The sequence below is a fragment of the Medicago truncatula genome, chromosome 5 (assembly GCF_003473485.1).
Source record: "Medicago truncatula cultivar Jemalong A17 chromosome 5, MtrunA17r5.0-ANR, whole genome shotgun sequence".
NCBI classification, from domain to species: domain Eukaryota; kingdom Viridiplantae; phylum Streptophyta; class Magnoliopsida; order Fabales; family Fabaceae; genus Medicago; species Medicago truncatula.
In genome coordinates this window covers 19,173,592-19,192,471 of record NC_053046.1, presented here as the reverse complement: position 1 = coordinate 19,192,471, position 18,880 = coordinate 19,173,592, and the positions used below count along the sequence as shown (strand labels likewise).

Here is an 18,880-nt window from a genome sequence, read left to right as displayed (position 1 = left end):
ATACGTTACTGCACTTATATGTGATTTGGGTGTATACTCGGTTGAGGCGTTTGAATTAATTTACTTTGGTTTTGAGAGACTTATCAGAAAATTCTAGTTTTCATAAACTTAGCCGAACCTTGTTAAACTAATGGCTTATGGTTGAATAACTCTTAGGAGACTTTGAATTCATGTTAGTAAGATTTAATGTGAATGAATTGATAAGGATTGGGTGTTTAATTTGATGATTGTCAAGATATGGCTAAATGTCTATCTTTTATGTGAAGGGTGAATTTGAAACTAGATTGTTTCTTTGAAGTGTTAGATGATGATTATGGTGTTGATTCTTTTGATGATTATGAATAAATGAATTGATGATGACTTGTTGATTGTATGTATGTAAGTATTTGATAATGCAATTGTTGGTGAATAACATAATTGGTGGTGATTATTATGTAATGTTTATGTTGGTGAGTTGTGCATTGTCGAGTCCTTACTTGAAGTCCATGCATTCATAGTCATGTTGATGTTGAGGTGATTTGAAGAATGTAATTGGTGGTGTTTATTACATAGCTTCTGCATAACATAATTGGTGGTGTTTATTATGTTGGTGGATTCATAATGGTAAAAATTATCTCCAGAATCCTATGGTACTACATGCATCTAGAAGAGTCTACAACAATGCGTACTTGTGATTTGGTGAGTCGAGTCATACTTGATTATGTGAATTGGTGTATACGTGCTTTGGTGAACTTGATGAACCTATGAATATGTGGTGAATTTATATATTTGTATACTTATGGAATATTGATGTTGTTGAGTTGTTTAAATCAATTGAATTTAATTGTATCATATATTTTCATTGATTATGTTTAATTGTGAATTATGAACTAACCCCCAGTGGTCGTTTGGTTGATCGTCTTCCTTATCCGTATGGATAGGTAGACGGTGTGCAGAAATATATTGCTTTGGTGAGTTTCTTGAGGATAGCTTGGAGCTACATCGTTTATTGCTTTTGGCGTCTTAGATTTACGGCTCTGATTATGACGTCTTTATGTTTGGAGTCTTATGACTATTTGTTATTTTTATGACTCAATTGTTGAGATGAGAATTTATATAGGTGATGTGTTATGATTTTGAGACATGGCTACTTGGAGATGTTTATTAAACACAGTTATTATGTTGTTTTTATTCTGCTGTGATGTTTTGAGAAAGTTTTTATTTATGCATGATTGATGAGTTATTGAAGAAGTAACATCTAGATTCTTGATATGCCGTATAATTAGCGTAATTTATCGCTTTGAGAGTTTAGGGTGTTATAGGCTCGAAGTACCAATTTTCTTGTCCTTCTAACAGGGCTTGTGAAGAGGTTAGAAGGATCCATAATATCACATCTCCTCTTCCGAATGCAGACGAGGACTATCCTACCACAAACCTTTGCCTCTCTTGTCGCTTCGACCTTGAGGTTGCTTGGTTTCTTGAACATTTCCGCTTCATGGATCTCAACTTTCTATGGTAGTGTGTATTTAAAACCGAATGAAGTCTCTTTGTAACTGAACGAAAGACTAGTCTTCACGGTTTTCACGTTGTACCTGGCCCGTTAGTTTGGTTTTTAACTTAATAAACGTGTCATTCGGCTTCCACGCTTTCTTGTAATACTTCGACAAAATCTAAGATTTTAGATTTGCCTTTTGGCATTAATTTGAACTTGATTATAATGCCAAATTTTCCGTTCCTCATCGGAACTACCCTTGTGTTATCTTGACTTCTTGTAACACATGTCTTTATTTAATTACTTACCATTTATTGTAAAAATTCTTTTGTCGGAAACTAGCTCCTCGATTTCATAAGCTCCATTTGAAAAGAAAAAAAAAATACCTGATGCGGTCTGCTTTTAATTAGACAATTTTTTTTAGGGTATGTTTGATTCGAGAGTTTTGGAGGAGAGGGAATAAGAGGGGAGGGAAAATTTTGAATTTGACGTGTTTGATTCAATTTTTAGAAGGGAGTGGAGGGGAGGGAAATTCCTTTCAGACCCACTTTTTGCTTCCCCCCAAATCGGAGGGAAGGCGAGAGGATCTCTTTAAAATTTTAATGCATTGCTAAAATTATCCTTAGAATAATTTAAAATCTCAATATTATCATTGTAACAACTTTTATTATCTTTGTAACAACTTTTATCATTATTAGGTTATATTATCCTTGTAACATCTTTTATTATTAGGTTATATTATTGTTTTAACAAATTTTATTTTTATGTTATCTATCACTTTTATTTGTTACCTGTAAAAACAAACATTTTCGTATATTTAATTAAGTTTGAGGTTTAAACAGTAAATTAATTTTAAAATTCCTCCCTTCCCCTCATAAATCAAACACATTTTTTATTAAAATCAATTTTGTCCCCTCCCTTCCATCTTTTGAATCAAACATATATTTAATTAAAATATCTCCTCTCTTCTCCCTTCCCTCCCCTCCATTAAAATCCCTTCCCCTTCCCTACCCTCCATTGAATCAAACAGACCCTTAGGGGTTAATTGCACAGTTTTGAATGCACTTTTTTTAACGCTTGATTTTCAAGTAAAAGGGGCTTTGATAATTCAAAATTCGGCTGTGAATGACACTACTTTAACTCTTTATAAAACATACTTTGAAATAAAAAAATTATAACATATGTGTATATTTTTACTATTTTTTCACGAGGTTATTTTTTATTGGGTCATGCTAATCGGTGCTCCGGACACTGGTTAAGAAGTTAAATATAGTAATATTTACATTAAATGCTTAAATAATGACTCAAAAATGGTAATGTTTGCATTCAAAGTTGGATAATCAATGCATTAAATATTTTCTCTTTTGCCTTAAAATTTCATCTTTGATCTTCCTTAACCGGTGCCTCGGAGGCTCTGGTTAACATTACCTGTTTTTTTAGTTATGAATGATATAAAAATATTTTGAATAAGCAAATGATCGATTTTTTTTTTTTATATAATAATGATAAAAAAAAATTTAGTCTCAACAAAATTGATTAATGACATATACAATATTCAGAAAAATATTTATTGTTTAAAAAATGTTAATAAAATCTAAATTAATTATCATTAAAACACTAATTAATACGAATTTCATGAATTAAAATTAACATTAATTAGTGACGCATAACTGGAATATAACCGATCTGGCTGAAGCATAATTTTTGGGCACTCACTTTTTATATTTTATTTTCGTCTTTTTTTTCTTAGTGATATTTTAGTTTAGTCTATTCCTTCAAAAAAAATAAAATTAGTTTAGTCTATTATGACCCAACTGATTTCCATAACTTTATAAATAGTATTGAAATAATTTTCGGTATATATATATATATATATATATATATATATATATATATATATATATCATGCGAAATTGTAGCAGGGCCTCCCTATAATTTTCGGTTGCCACACAATAGTGATAAAATTGGGTTAAATAAATACGGATTAATCAAATGACCGAATATCACTTAGTATAATTTATAAAATATTATCTATTTTTAAAATAATTAAATAAACTAATGATCTAATGACATTTTTTTTGAAAGAAAGACATATAATGAGACAATCCATAAAAATAAATTAACGAGAAAAACTCAAACGAAATTTTATAATGCGCTTGACATATGTGTCCATACTTTTTTTTTTTTACATTTCCGCATCCCCTTCCCAAATTATTGCTTATATTATCTTTGCACTAAAACATATAGATAAAAAAATAATTTTATTCTTTCAAAAAAATAAATTATTTTCCCTTTAATTCACGTCAATGAATTTGGGTAGTAATCAATAGTATATATAAAGTAAAGTATTTTATGTTACTTTCACGTTTATTCGTAATATTTTTATTATTTTTTATTTTTTAAAATCAATAATTAATTTGACATAAATATCTTCACAAACTTTTGATCTTATCTATTAAATATTTTACTTGATTTTTTTATTGAATTCCTAATATTTTATGTAATAGAAATATCTCAACAAATTACATACGTTACCCTTCAACTATAAATCATCAATCAATCAATCAATAGTATATATATAAAGTAAGATTTTTTATGTCACGTGCACTTTCACGTTTCTTCGCAATATTTTTATTATTTTTTTATTTTTTAAAACCAATATTTGAATTGACATAAATATCTCAACAAACTTTTAATCTTATCTATTAAATATTTTACTTAACTTTTTCATTAAATTCCTTATATTTTATGTAACAGAAATATCTTAACAGAAATAACACAAATTCCTAAAAGTTAATTTTATTCTATATGTGTTAATATTTTTACTAAATCCAATTAATTTTATCTGTATGTGCATCTATGAATTTACGAGTATTTATAATATGGTATATTTTATTATATTTGTGTGTATTTATTAAGATATTCATCCTATACCAATCTGTGATAAATTTTATTTGCGGATATCATACATATAATTCTTTTATCTTTTTGAATATGTCAAACCCGGACAACACCGCATAAATACACTAGTAATTAAATAAAAGAAGCAATTCTACTTTAAGAAAATTTAGTTATTGTTTTAATACACATTAACAAAAACTCCAATGATTATGGGCATTACTTCCTATAAATAAATCATCCCTCAAACTCACATTCTCATAATACCAACATCACTTTCTCTCCCTCTTTTTCAAGGTTACTATCTCCTATAGAGAAAAATGGTCAAAATCTTAGCATTGTTGTTACTCTTACTTCAACTAACCTTTTTCACTACATTTGCGGAAGAGCTTGAAACCGCTCTTTACAAACCTTATGGTTTTAAGCCTTCTATCCCCACTAAGCCTGCCCCTATAAAGCCTATTGTCCCTGTTAAGCCAGACCCTGTTAAGTCTCCTGTCATTGTTAAGCCTCCTGTCCCTGTTACGCCTCCTACCCCCATTAAGCCTTCTCTTCCTCTTACGCCTCCTGCCCCAATTTCTCCTCCTACCCCTGTTACCCCTCCTTCCCCTGTTACGCCTCCTACCCCTGTTACGCCTACACCTATAACACCTCCATCTCCTGTTACGCCTGCACCCGTTACACCTCTTGCTCCTGTTACACCAACTCCTGTTAAGCCCGCTCCTGTTAAGCCTAGCCCTTTCACACGTAATCCAGTTTCCTTCCAAATCCCTGTTATGCCTGTTCCTGTTACTCCTATCATTGTTACCCCTCCTTCCCCTGTTACGCCTTCCACAATTGAGCCTCCTGTCCCCGTTACGTCGGCCCCAGTTGAGCCCCCTTTCCCTGTTACTCCCTCCCCTGTTGAGTCCCCTCTTCCTGCTACGTTTGCCCCTGCCCCGAGTTACTTACCATTGTCATTGCATCCCACTCAATTCTCTAGAAGATTGATGGCTTTTCAGTCTTAAGCCTTTTGCATTTTGGCCTAAATGCACTCGTTAAGAAAATAATGATTTAAAAAATTTCAAGTTTATGTAGATTTCTTCCTTTTAATGTTTAGGTCCTGATATTCACTTTCGTGTGAAAATATGGGGTTGAATTATTGACCTTTAGAAAGGAAAAAAAAACAAGAAGAAGCTTGAATTATCAATAATAGTTCAATATTAAGAGTGACATTATGTGTAATTGATGGTTCGTGAATGAGTTCAATATTAAATAAATGATATTTGTCGTTTTTGTTTAATTTGTTAGTATTTTTTATTGCTTGAATAATATTAATTTGTTAGTATTATCCATGGTATATATACTAAAAACAAGTTAATTGAAAATTAAAAGTTTCAATATTAAGGTATAAATTTCATTCAAATGTTCATCTATAATAACTTATATGGTTTCAATAATAAGGTACAAATTTCATTCAAATGTTCATCTATAATAATTCATATGAATATCCATCAATATAATGTTCTAAAATTTTAAAGTTATTTGCGGAAAGAAAGTTAGCGTTAAAATTTTAAATGAATTATTAAACCCACTTTGTTTGTGTGTCTTCCGAAAAGTCATTTAGTTGCAAGGTTTGCCTACAATCCAGATGAACTGGTTCGAGACCCGGCACCACGAGAAACCCACTTTGTTTATTTTATTAGTAGACATTTTTTTAGGGGTTATAAACAAACATTGAACACTGTAACATATATAAGGAATCGATAGGAATCTGTTTTGTTCAAATATAAAATATAAATATAAATATTACTATAGTATAAAGGAGAACGGAGTGGCGGAGTGCGGACCTACAAATGGCGGGGCATGGAGTAAGTAGCAGAAAGCGGCGCAGTTGTTTAAATTTTAAAAACTTATTTTATTTTCATTGGACATTAATCAATTAAATTTCTTTTTGGTTTTAAATAATTGACGGTAAGATCAATTTCTCAGCCTTTTGATTAAGATCAAGTGTAATATATGTTCTTATCCGTTAAATATCTGATATGTTTTTAAATAATCGATGCTAAACTTGCACACACCAACTATAAAGAAGTGTTCCTTCAAAAAACAAAATATAGAAGTGAGATATTATTGGTTCGAAATTGCGCCTCAACATATCATACATCATGCAACCTTTTATCATGTGATCATTGTACTATTGGAACATAAATTCATACCCTTTTGTTTCACCATATTTAATATTTTTTCATTCAAATATGGAAGCTTAGTAATTTCCGTAATACATTAATTGTAAATTGATTATTGCAATTGTAATAATTAATGTTGTATATTTTTAACTTAAAATTGAATTGCTAATGATTTGCTTAATTGGAGCATATGGGCTTCTAGCCACGGATTCTCTACATCTCGACCCGTAAATTGTATGAATTTAGTCATTACACTACTCGATTAAAAATCAAAAATTTAAATTGAATCTATAATGTTTTTACTTAATGACATTGAATATTAGGGGTGGGTAAAAAAAACCGTAAACTGAACCGAATCATCGAACCGAATCGAACTAAACTAAAATTAACTGAATCGTTATAGAAGTTTATGAACCGACCCAATATTTTAAAAGCATTTCGCAAACCATAACTGAACTATTGGAACCACATAAAACTATTTAGCACCATTTAGAAGAAGAAAAGAAAAAACTAAGTGTTAAGTTCCAATTTTCAAAAATATTAAAGTTGTGTGTTTTCCTAACCAAACTATTAGGCAACTTAGCTCTCAAAGTTGCTTAAAAAGCGTGTTCTCACTGAGAAAGCGTGTTCGAACAATCAACATGTTTTTATATCATTTTGTGTTTGATAGTGGTTTCTTAGTACTAAAGGTTATTGACCTTCTACTTAGAGTTCAAAGGGTCATACATAACAATGTAATGTCTTATATATTCATGAATGTTATGTTTACGATGATTTGTTTTTCGGTCCAAAAAGACATAACGGCGCTGTTTTTGTATATAATTGTAGTAAATCATAATAGGGAAAAAAAATCATATATTAAACAATCATATCATATTCATATACTATTAAATAAGGAAAATGGGACCGTAAAGGAAGGTTCTGTTTTCTTCTCCCACTCCAACAAGCCGGCCCTAATTTTCTCTCTAGGTTTTCTCTTACGGTTTCTTCGTTGAGGGGTGGTTTTGGGTCAATTCTTGACCTGAAATCACCCCAATTCTTTTTCTCTCTATTTCAATCTAAATAAGTGATTTTTCACATAGATCTAAGTTTTTTTTCTCTGTGATTTCATCATCTAAGTGTGGTGGTTTGTTGTTCGTCGTCTTGTGCGGTGTTGTTTGATTCCCGTCTTCGTGCGGTGTTTATTTGATTCATATTGAAAGATCGATTATTCAATCAAAGATTTGGGCGTCAACGTTGCAGATCCAAAGGCCATGGATATTCCGGTCACTTTAATTTTATCATATATTTTTGTAGGCATTATGCCGTTATATGCTATTAACTTGGATGCTGTGAGTTTGTTCGCAGATTTATTCTTTACGTTTTTAGCGATGTTGAACGATGTAATCTCTCGATTTGAATGGATAAATATCATTTTGTTTTTGTAAAAAAAAAAAAAAAAAAAAAAAAAAAAAAGGAAAATGGGACCGTATTATGGAAATATGAATAGTGAAAATTTCCCTCTTCAAAAGAGGTAATTTCCTAAGCCAATGGTTTAAATTTGTCAAATGGTGTATGGTTGAAACAGAACATGGGTCTCTCTTTTTTCGCTTCTCCTTTCATCTATTTGTATCAACAATTCTCATTCTTCTTTTGTTTCTTATTCCCTTTCTCGTACACAAACCCATCATAATTTTTGGGTTTGTGTACTCAACACAACATTTTCTTGTTCTCCCCAAATTTTAGGTACTCATCTCACAATTTGTTGTTTGTTTAGATTTTTATTGTTGTTATTTGTTGTCCTTGATTTTGGTTTCTGGGTTTCATTGATTACCTTGTCTTTACTTTTTCTAATTATTTCATAAAAATATTAGCATTTTGATTCATGAAAGTGCCAAAAAAACATTACTATTTACCTTCTTTTATAATCCGGAGTTTGTTCTAGGAATGTTTCCCAAATTAAGGAATGATTGAATATGAGCATTTTGTTTCTGGAAAATGCATAATTTTATCAATTGCATTTACCTTTTATAGCAAGTAATGATTGTATAAGGCATTTAATACATTCATAATCCTGTGTTTTTTTTTTTTTAAGAATGCTTCCCAAATTTTAGGATTGCACTTTATTGGTATTTTGTATAAATCAAATATCTCGCACACAAATGCATACACTAATTTCTCGAATCCGATAAAACCGAGAAATTATATTGTTTCAACTATTTTCCTCCCATTTTGGTTTTGTGTACCACACACAACATATTCTTGTTGTCCCAAGTTGCAGGTAACCAATCACAAAGTTTGGTTTTGTGTACCACATTTTAATGTTTTTTTTTTTTTTTGTTTCGTTTTGATTTCTGTTTTTCTTGTTACAGTATTTTTATTTTATCCTTGATTTTGGATTCTAGATTTCTTTCTTTGATTGTCTTGTTTCTTTACCTTTTCTAAATATTGAGCATTTTGATTCATGAAAATGCAAACTCTAATCAATAGCGAGTATCTTATCAATGGGAGTGTCTGTGGAATCCAAATGGACATCCAACTCTCCCTACAAGTTTAACGTTATTGCATGCCCAAGTTAGGAATCGAATTGGAGATCATATATATACTAAGACATTTATCTTATCTTAATTTATTTGGAATGGAATCCAAATAGACCCATCGATTCACGCTTTGGTGTCAACAACGATTATCTTATCTTATTTATTATATATACTAAGCCATTTAGTGCGATCATAATCAGGATTTTATTTTAGGAATGTTTCCCAAAATTTTGGACTGCACTTGTCTTCTTTTGTACTTTCAATATCTCACATTCAATTGCAGACACTAATTCCTCGAATCCAATAGAAATAAAACGCATGAAATTCTTGACAAAAAAAAAAAACGCATGAAATTATACTGGTTCGACTATTTACCTCCCATTTAAGCATCATCGAGAAAATTGGCTCGGTATTCAGATTTTGATTTGTTTTATTTATTTATTTTTACCTTTAGCAAGTGTTCTTCTTTGTGGTTTAAGAAATGTTAAAAGATTAAACAACTGACCTATGATGGGAACTTAGAGGCTATACTGTCTTTGTTATAGATGATATCAGTTGTCTCAAATCTTCTCATACTACATTTTCTATCATGATAAACTCTTTAAATTCACAATGTTAAATTCATGTATTTATTTATTTTTTGAATAAAATCATGTATTTAGGTTTATGTGGTCTTTTATTTGTCACATATTATTTTCTTTATATTAGAATTTTATGGTGTTGGACTCATATTCATTAAGGTGTATATTCTGTTTTTACCAGATTTTGCATAACTTAAAAACTATTTCTTCTCCTACACGTGAAAATGTTTGGATTTCGAAAAGCTCCGCCACCAACCACCGAACCAGAAAAGACCACAGCCATCACTCCAGCTAGACGAACTTCTTCAGAACCCGTCCTACCAGTGCCAAAGTCAAAAGGGAACTATTTCGATGAAGATGACGACGACGATTGGGGAAGAAAGCCTGCATCGTCAGCGGCTTCAAAAGGTGGACTAGAGAATCAAAGTGTTCAGGAGTTGGAAAACTATGCAGTGAACAAGGCTGAAGAGACAACAAACAGTGTTAATAATTGTTTGAGGATTGCTGAGGATATTCGAAGTGATGCTACAAGGACTCTTGACATGTTGCACCAGCAGGGTGACCAGATTACAAGGACTCATAATATGGTTGTCGACACCGAGAAGGATTTGAGTAGGGTATGTTTTTCTTGTTTCTTTTCTTTTTGTTGGATTATTTTTTACATCTAATCCCAAAATTTTACATTATAACTCTCACAGGGTGAGAAACTCCTAAACAATCTCGGGGGCATGTTCTCGAAACCCTGGAAGCCAAAGAAGGGAAAGGCGATCACCGGCCCTGTGATTACATCAGGTTCTCTTCCAACCTTCATGCTTACGAGTTATTATGACTTAACATTTTGATTATTTTTCATACACAAATACGCATCAGGCTCCTAGAGAGTGAACAATATCAACCGTGGATATACAAATCAATGGTTGATATTATATGTACCTGCATAACAAATCATGTATACACTAATATTATAATTGAATTTGGTTTGTGATCAGATCACACATCCAAGAAGGATGTAATGAGTAAGGAAGATAGGGCAAAGCTAGGGTTAGCTCCTTTGCCTAAGGGACGTTCTGCTCCGACAACACCTCCTAATGAATCTGACAATGCCTATCAGAAAATCGACGTATGTATTGTGTTTTTACTCTTGTACTTAATTAATTATTATGTGTATGAAATATTAGTCTCTGAATTGAATTAACATTTCATTTGATCAACTTATTATTATGTTTGTAAAACAGTATGAAAAAGCTAAACAAGATGATGGACTCTCAGAGCTCAGTGATATCTTGGGTGATTTGAAGGGTATGGCAATTAGTATGGGAACTGAACTTGACAGGTACAATTTTTTGTATACTTTAATAATAATATTAATTTTCTTAAAAATGTAAATTTGTGTTACATTATGCATCATTAGGAAGTACCTTGGTTTGATCATTTTGTTGAATAACAAGCAAGCTATATGAGGTATAAAAGATAAAATATACCAACATTGTATGACATGTAGATAGATATTTGATTTCCTTAAGCATGCGGTCAGGAATCTGATTCATGACCGTGTGCGTAGAAAAATAAGTTAGAAGAGACTGACTTCCGAATGGTTCTAAGTTAACTCGTGATATTAGTCTCTTTAGCAACTCGTGTAGATACCTTGATTTATTTAAAAATCAAACAACTTATTATGAATGTTGTAAATGAGTTATTTCCCTATAGTTGTGTTGTGCTATTTAGTTGATTCCTGATGTTGCAATTTTATGATAATTTTGCAGCCAAAACAAAGCCCTTGATCATCTCGGTGACGATGTTGATGAGCTGAACAATCGTATGAAAGGTGCCAACCAGCGTGCACGCAAATTAGTAGCGAAGTAACAGATGATAGGCTGAAAGGGCTGTTCTTTTGAGTTGATTCAAATTTCTTACTCTCTTTGTTATGGTGCTTTCACTTACTGGTTGTGATTTGTATTTATTTTTGAATTTTTCACTTCATTGTTGTTTTACTTGAGAGCATTTGACAAATGATACAGATTTTTTTCCTGTTGGGAATTTTTCAGTTTTATTAAACTACCACTTTTAGAACATGTGCAATAAAGGATGGATGTTTCAGAACAAATTTTGTAATATCTAGATAGGGTGAATTATCGCCAAAATGATCCGACAAAAATACCGTAATTATTAAAGCACAAGGTGTGCCAATATAATTACGGAAATGTCAAAGTCCAAACAAGATTACAACCAAGTCAGTCAATGCCCAAACATGAAAGCGGGCTCGACCACCAAATATGAGTACCAAAACTAAATACAACATTATGAGGTTTTAACCACCACAAAGAAGATGATTTGACTTTATCTAACATATGTGGCAAAGAGCTTTTTCTATTTCTAAAAATATTGTCATTCCGTTCATTCCACAACACCGAAACACAAAGCAACCAAATCAAGTGGAAAAATGATCGTCGCAATCTCGAACAACCTGCGTAATTAATAAATTGCAAAAAATGATCTGAAGTTGTTTGAGAATCGACCCCTACCACTCCGAGCCATGCCCGCACCAATGTCCATAAGGCACCAAAAGTTGGACAAGACAAGAACAAATGATTGACATCTTCAACGTGCCCGCATCCAGTGACACACAACCGCGCGCTCCAAGGGAATAATGCCACAATTTGCCAAATTATTTTTTGTAGGTAACCGATCCCTCAGAAACCGCCAAGCAAGGATAGATACTTTGAGAGAAATCTGTTTATGCCAAATTAACTCCATATTTAGATTCTCCGAATAGTTAACTAAAGTACATAAATCATTTGCTTACTCTTACATTATAATTTTGTACGATCAATCTTTTTATACAAAAAATCAATAGATTTTTTGGTAATGAAATGTAGGAAAATCAGCAATAACTAACTATTCAATTGTTAGTATACCCCTTTATCAAAGTATACTATGGCAGATACTTGATCTTTTAACCGTTTGATTAGATGTTCGATTTTTAGCTGATGCATATGAATAAAGTTATGTTTGGGAAGATTAGCCCCTAAAATCGCATTTGAGTTATTTTGCACGTGGAGATACCTTGATTGAAAAAATGATAAGAAAGGTACAATTGAGCATTTTTTTTTGGTGTCAAGCAAGCAACTTTTCTAGTCTTGCTAAGCCATGCCGATGACAACATCTCTTCTATATTATCATATGGGTCTTGTTAACCGGTACCTTCGGGGTAGGGATGACAATGGGTACCTAATGGATAGGGTACTATAGTATCCATCCCCATACCCTCATTTGTAAAAAATGCCCGTACCCAAGCCCGTACCCTCGTGGACAACAACTTTAGTGCCCTTCCCCATACCCTATGAGCACTTAAGTGCCCATACCCGCACCCATTACCCGCACTTTCTCTATGAAAAGACAATAAAAAACATCACAATTGAAATAAAACTATGATCCAAAATTATTTAAATCAACTAATAAAATAGTATGAATCGTAGTATTTAGCCAAATAAAAAAACATACAAAGTATCCCTAAAAAATTAAAATAAAAACATTCAAATAATCGTAGTATTTAGGTTTAAACTTAAATAGCTTAGATTTTAGGTTTAGGTTTAGATTTTTTTTTTTTTTTTTTGAGAGCAAGGTTTAGGTTTAGACTTAAATAGCTAAATAAATTAAATAATTGTACACCAGAAATAAATAAAGTATTTATTATATTATATAAATATGTACATGCGAGTTGCGGGGCTGGGTAGTATAGTACCCTTATCCGTGTCCATACCCATTAAAATTTGCGGGTAATTACCCTACCCGTACCCATACCCATGAAAGCGGGGTTTTACCCTACCCATTGTGGGTATTTTTTGCTGGTGCCCATCGGGTCTGGGTCCAATTGTCATCCCTACCTCGGGGCACTGGTTAAGGAAGCCAAAAGAGGAAATTTTAACTCAATTTTTTTTTAAACTTTTAATGCATTGACTACACAACTTTCAATGCAAATACTATCATATTTGATTCCTTAACCAATGCCCCGATGCATCGGTTAACATTTCCCTTACCATATTACATGACTAAAAAATACAAGTATTTAAACAAGTAAATAACGTCTTAATAATTTTGAGTTCATAATCATAATATTTATTTCTTAACCCTCCACTTTCTAGAGAAATAGTGTCTTAATAATTTTGAGTTCAGTCGAAAAATACGTAAAATATGATTAATGATTACTTCAGACAAAATTTAAACTTGGGTTCTCCAAAATGATAACTAAAGCACATTAACCATTTTGTTACTCTTATATCCTAAATCAGTACAATCAACCTTTTTTATATAAAAATACAAAAAATAATTTATAGATTTCTTGTTAATGAAATGTAGCAAAATCAGCAATAACTAACTAATTCTTCAATTGTTAGTATATCCCTTTATCAAAGTATACAAATGACCTACCACTAGTAGATTAGAATTAAACACAAGATCAAACATTAACAATCTTGATTTATGATAAGAAATAAGAAATAATTATAGGGATACGTCATGAACACAAACTAGTCAAACACAACCATCCATACACAATAGGTCACTAAAATCATCCAACCCAAAATAACATTTTCCCTCTCCAACCCAACTTTCTTTTTGTTTGGCCTACCAAGGAAATGACAATTGTTTGAATCCTATGTTAAGGTATATAAATAATCCACACCGTACCCTCCATAAAAATCCACATATAAATTCCATGACTCTTTTGATGAGATTGAAAGATGTGTACTTGATTTGTGACTACATATCCAAAACCCTAAAATTAATTGACCTAGCCCCCCCTTTCTTTACACATCTTCATGTGTCTCTTGCTTTGCATTAATACTCTCATTTTCTTTAAACTTCATCATTTTCTTCATTCACACAAACCCTTCTTTTTCATCATCATTTTCTATCCCATAAACAACACAAACATCACTTTTCACTTCTCATTCCTCTGTTTTTCTCTGTTTTAGAAATGAAGAGAACCGTTATTATCTTCTTCTTTCTTCTCTTTTTCTTCTCTTTAGGTAATTGTAGACTTCATTCACAAACAAAACCATCTTCACCTTCATCAAGAAACACTCAAAACAACCAACAACAACATCTTCTTTATTGTGATTCTTTTTCTAAAAGAAACACTCATTCTTTATGCATTAATCTCCAAAGAATCCATCAAAGATTGCATAACCAAGTTTCACCTTCTCATGATTATGGTATTGATCCAAGATTTGGTGCTGAGAAGAGAAGAGTTCCAACTGGACCAAACCCTCTTCACAACTGATTCTGTTTCTACTTCTACCTATTCCACAAGCAATCAAAAATCACCATATTCATGAAACCCTTTTGATTCTTTCTTCAGAGTTTATATTTATCACCTTTCTTGGGTGTACCCTTTTATAGAATGAATATTTATATATTCAACAATAGCTAGAAGCCTAGAACTACTGTGGCATGCAGAAAGATACAATCTTTGGAGAGGATAGCAACTCGAAGCTCACAAACCGAGGTTTATTTTTACTTCGTTCATGGTTTTAAAGTGCGGTCCACAACCATAATTTCAAGCGCAACATAAAGGATTTTGAAGTCTTCGCAACGGAATTATAATTTCAGTCGCATCTCCGTATTATTCTACAATATAAAAGTTTGCAATGTGACTGCAACTGCAATTTAAAATCATTAGATACTATATGCTACGTTTGTTTTCTTTTGTAACCAAATTTGTATACTGTATTTTATTATAAAGAATAATTTCCTTATAGTTTTAAGGCTTGGTGAATTGAATTGAGTAAATTCCCATTTCCATGCTTGTTTTTGGTTTTTCTGTCTTTTAATTAGGACCATAGAGTTGTGTTGTATGAGAATGTTGAAAAAGGGAAGAGCTGAATCTGAAAACAAGCATGGAAATGGACCTTTTTGGGGCAAATTTGAAGAGAATATGGTTGGAGTTAGGGGTCAGGAGGACCCCATGAATTTCATTAATATGGACCCACCAAAGGACCAGTATATGTATCTATTTATGGCTAAATGTCAAATGGGTTCATTGGTAACTTGTCGGTTACTTATCATTTTTTTTTAAATTTTAGTATTCATTTATAAAATGTATAATTGGTATTGGAATAAATGGATAAGACTTTGTATGCATTTTCTTTTTAGTATTTTGATGAATATGAATAAAGTGAATCGAAGTTTACAACACTTATACACATTGTGCATCAACCACTTATTTTGTTGCGTGGATTATTACGCTAGATGTATCATATTATGGTTATCTCTTTGGTTGCTTTTTTTTTCTTGATTTGTATTTGATATAGTTAGATTTTTTTTTTGGACAAGTTGATACAGTTAGATATCATATTCATATTGATTTGAAAGGTATATCTATTGTTATTGAAATGTACCTAATTTAATTTCATTCCAACAAGTAGGATGCTTGTATGATTGGAGAAATTTCAGGTGTGAAAGGGGGATTGCAAATTTATGCTTAGTTAGGTTGTAGGAAACGGTTGGAGTCTTTGTACTAGAATATCTAAAATGAAATTTGGCAAAATTAATGTGAGAGTTTGCTGATTAATTTAGGTTAATGCACACGTGAATGTAATATAATGTAAGAAAAAAAATTCAAATGTGATTAACTAACAATTAAATAATTAAGAGAGAGTAATTATCATGGTTGAGATTAAATCCTTGTAAAAAAAATGGGTTGAGATTAAATTGTTAATAAACTTCGGTTAAAGATGAAGAAAGATTTGAGTTCAAATCTAAATAATTACCGACGACACATTACTTAACTTTCAACCAAACACAAAATTATCAAAGCACTTTTCGACTAAGAAACGACAACAAAGAGGTTTACTAAGTTACTTAGACCAGCCTCAATGAGAGACTTAACTTCATAAGTATTGATGTCTCATAGGTACCCTAAGGGGAAGATAGAAGAGGGCTTCAAGGGGAAATTTTTTATCAATTGGTTTTGAACCCAACACCTTTAAATTACAAGGTTAAAACTTTACCTCTAAGTTAACATTTCAAGCGTGAATGATAGAGTGCTTATTAAATACAATACAATGTAAAAAAAAATTATAAATAAACTGCGTATATACAATATGTGAGTCACTTAAGCACTCAAAATTGAATATCTTCATTGTGGATGCTTCCACTTTTCTTTTAATAATTTGTCTATTTTCGGCTATTTTTATATGAAAATTCACCACGTTACTGTTATTTATTCTTACCAAATTATTTTGTTGCTACTTTCACAAATTTTTATTTTAGGACAAATTTTTATCTTATCAATACAAGACATTAATTATTGTAGAAAAAAAAAAAAAAAAGATATCAATCTTCACCTTTATGCTCGTGCATTACACGAGTTCACGCTCTAGTAATTCATCAACCAAATTAGAAATTTGGTTAGAAATTATCCCTTGACAACCTAATGCACAATGGCTATGGTGATTTGATTAGAAATTTTATTGGGATTGAATTTGGTGATTCAAGTTGTTGTGGGTGCACCACTAATTTGAATGTTGAATTATTTGACGTCACTCAAGGGATATAGTTGGTTCAACAACATGATGGGTATAAAGTGATTTGTGAATCGAACTCTAAAATAGATTTGGCACATTGAGGAGGGTTTTCCGCCACATTCATCCTAATGGATTTACTATTGATTATGAATCCTTTATATCTCTCTATCTATCTCTTCGCTAAAAAATAAATAAATAAATAAATAATCGAGAGTAAAAAATCAAGGAGGGATAAGTATAGATAAGTTTTTTTAACAAACAAAAATGATTATATTAACACCAATAGAGAGGTTTTCTCAGCACAAGGCGTACTAAAAAAAATCTCAAAAATGTATAAACAGTTAGCTAAAGATAAATAAAAATTAGTCGATGCCCAAACAAGTAAAGGGGCTTGACCACCAATATTGAGAGCCATACACAAAATTTGCTTGCAACCATGACAAAGAATAATATTTAAATTTGTCCAACAATTGTGGTATGGAACACTCTAAATTCTTAAACAATCTGTTATTACATTCGTTCCACACCACCCACACATATAGGTGCTAAATCAGCTGTAAAAAAAGAATGCCGCACTTTCAGACCACCTGTTGCATGAATAAATTGGATAAAATGATCTGAAAGAACATGAGAATCCACGCCCGCAAAGCTAATCCAATGCCGAACTAAGGACCAAAGAGAGTTGAATGTGCCGCAATTTAAGAATAAATCCTGACCATATTCAACTTGACCGCAACCGGAAACACATGGTTGGTTTTTAGCATGAACAATGCCACGAGATGCCAAATTTGACTTAGTTGGCAATCTGTCACGAAGCAATCTCCACGCAAAAAACCGAAAGAATGAACCACGCCGCAAACAGAATAACCCCGGAGAGGGTCAAGCTGCCACTGCCACTTATCTGAAAGGTTAGTATGCAAAGAAACATCATGAAGAATACCAATAAATTCCACTAATAACTCTTCCTCTCACAACCGTCTCTGCCACCTCCATGCCTCACCCCCTTCCTCTCAGCCTAACGCAAACATAGAGGCCACCATACTAAAAGAGATGATTCAATATTGTTGATTCATATATTTTTTGACACATTCTTAAAATTTTATTTTTCATCACTCATTGTGTGAAGAGAATTCTTAAGCAAATTGATCGACGGAATTCAAAATCAGCACGAAACATGATTAATCAAAGTACAATTTCTCTTTTGTAGGATGTAGAGTATTCAAATAACCAACAATGGAATATTTTAAAAAATGGATTAGTTCAAGTGGTAAAAAACTTAAACCATATGAGTAAGTGGTCATAAGTTTGATTTCTTGTTTTCGAGGTTGGAGAAAATCTTGATTAGAAGTAGAAAATCCTTTACCTATCCATAAGTTTTCTGAAAAAAGACAATTACGACTAAACAATAATGCAAACGTCGTACCTAACAAAAAAAAAGAGTATGCAAATTCTAAATTTTAATTTTCGCAATGGAGTTTGCTGCTTCTCATGCTTGGGAGCGCCTTTGGTTAGAGAGTGACTCCACTTCTGCTTTTCATGCTTTTAAGAATCCAGATATTATCATGTTTTGTCTGAGAAACGGTTGGCATAATTGTTTACATTTGGGGATTAACTCTTTTTGCTCTCATATTTTCCGTGAAGAAAACTGTTGTGCGGACAAATTAGCATATTACAAATATTCTATTTATGGTATCATTTGGTTAGAAACTATACCTCG

The 18,880-nt window shown here is 31.9% G+C and overlaps 2 protein-coding genes and 1 pseudogene across 2 annotated transcripts; all 3 read left to right on the top strand.

Annotated features, from left to right (window-relative positions):
- The first annotated feature begins 4,689 nt into the window (after positions 1-4,689).
- Positions 4,690-5,376, top strand: LOC11408924 (vegetative cell wall protein gp1). The gene has a single exon (XM_003613978.1). The coding sequence runs from the start codon at positions 4,690-4,692 to the stop codon at positions 5,374-5,376; it is 687 nt and encodes a 228-aa protein (XP_003614026.1).
- A 951-nt stretch (positions 5,377-6,327) lies between these two features.
- LOC112422326 (uncharacterized) lies at positions 6,328-6,434 on the top strand (annotated as a pseudogene).
- A 3,427-nt stretch (positions 6,435-9,861) lies between these two features.
- LOC11414777 (putative SNAP25 homologous protein SNAP30) lies at positions 9,862-11,500 on the top strand. The gene is made up of 5 exons (XM_003613976.3): positions 9,862-10,254; positions 10,336-10,429; positions 10,627-10,757; positions 10,873-10,970; positions 11,401-11,500. The coding sequence occupies exons 1-5, from the start codon at positions 9,862-9,864 to the stop codon at positions 11,498-11,500; spliced, it is 816 nt and encodes a 271-aa protein (XP_003614024.1).
- Positions 11,501-18,880: the final 7,380 nt, after the last annotated feature.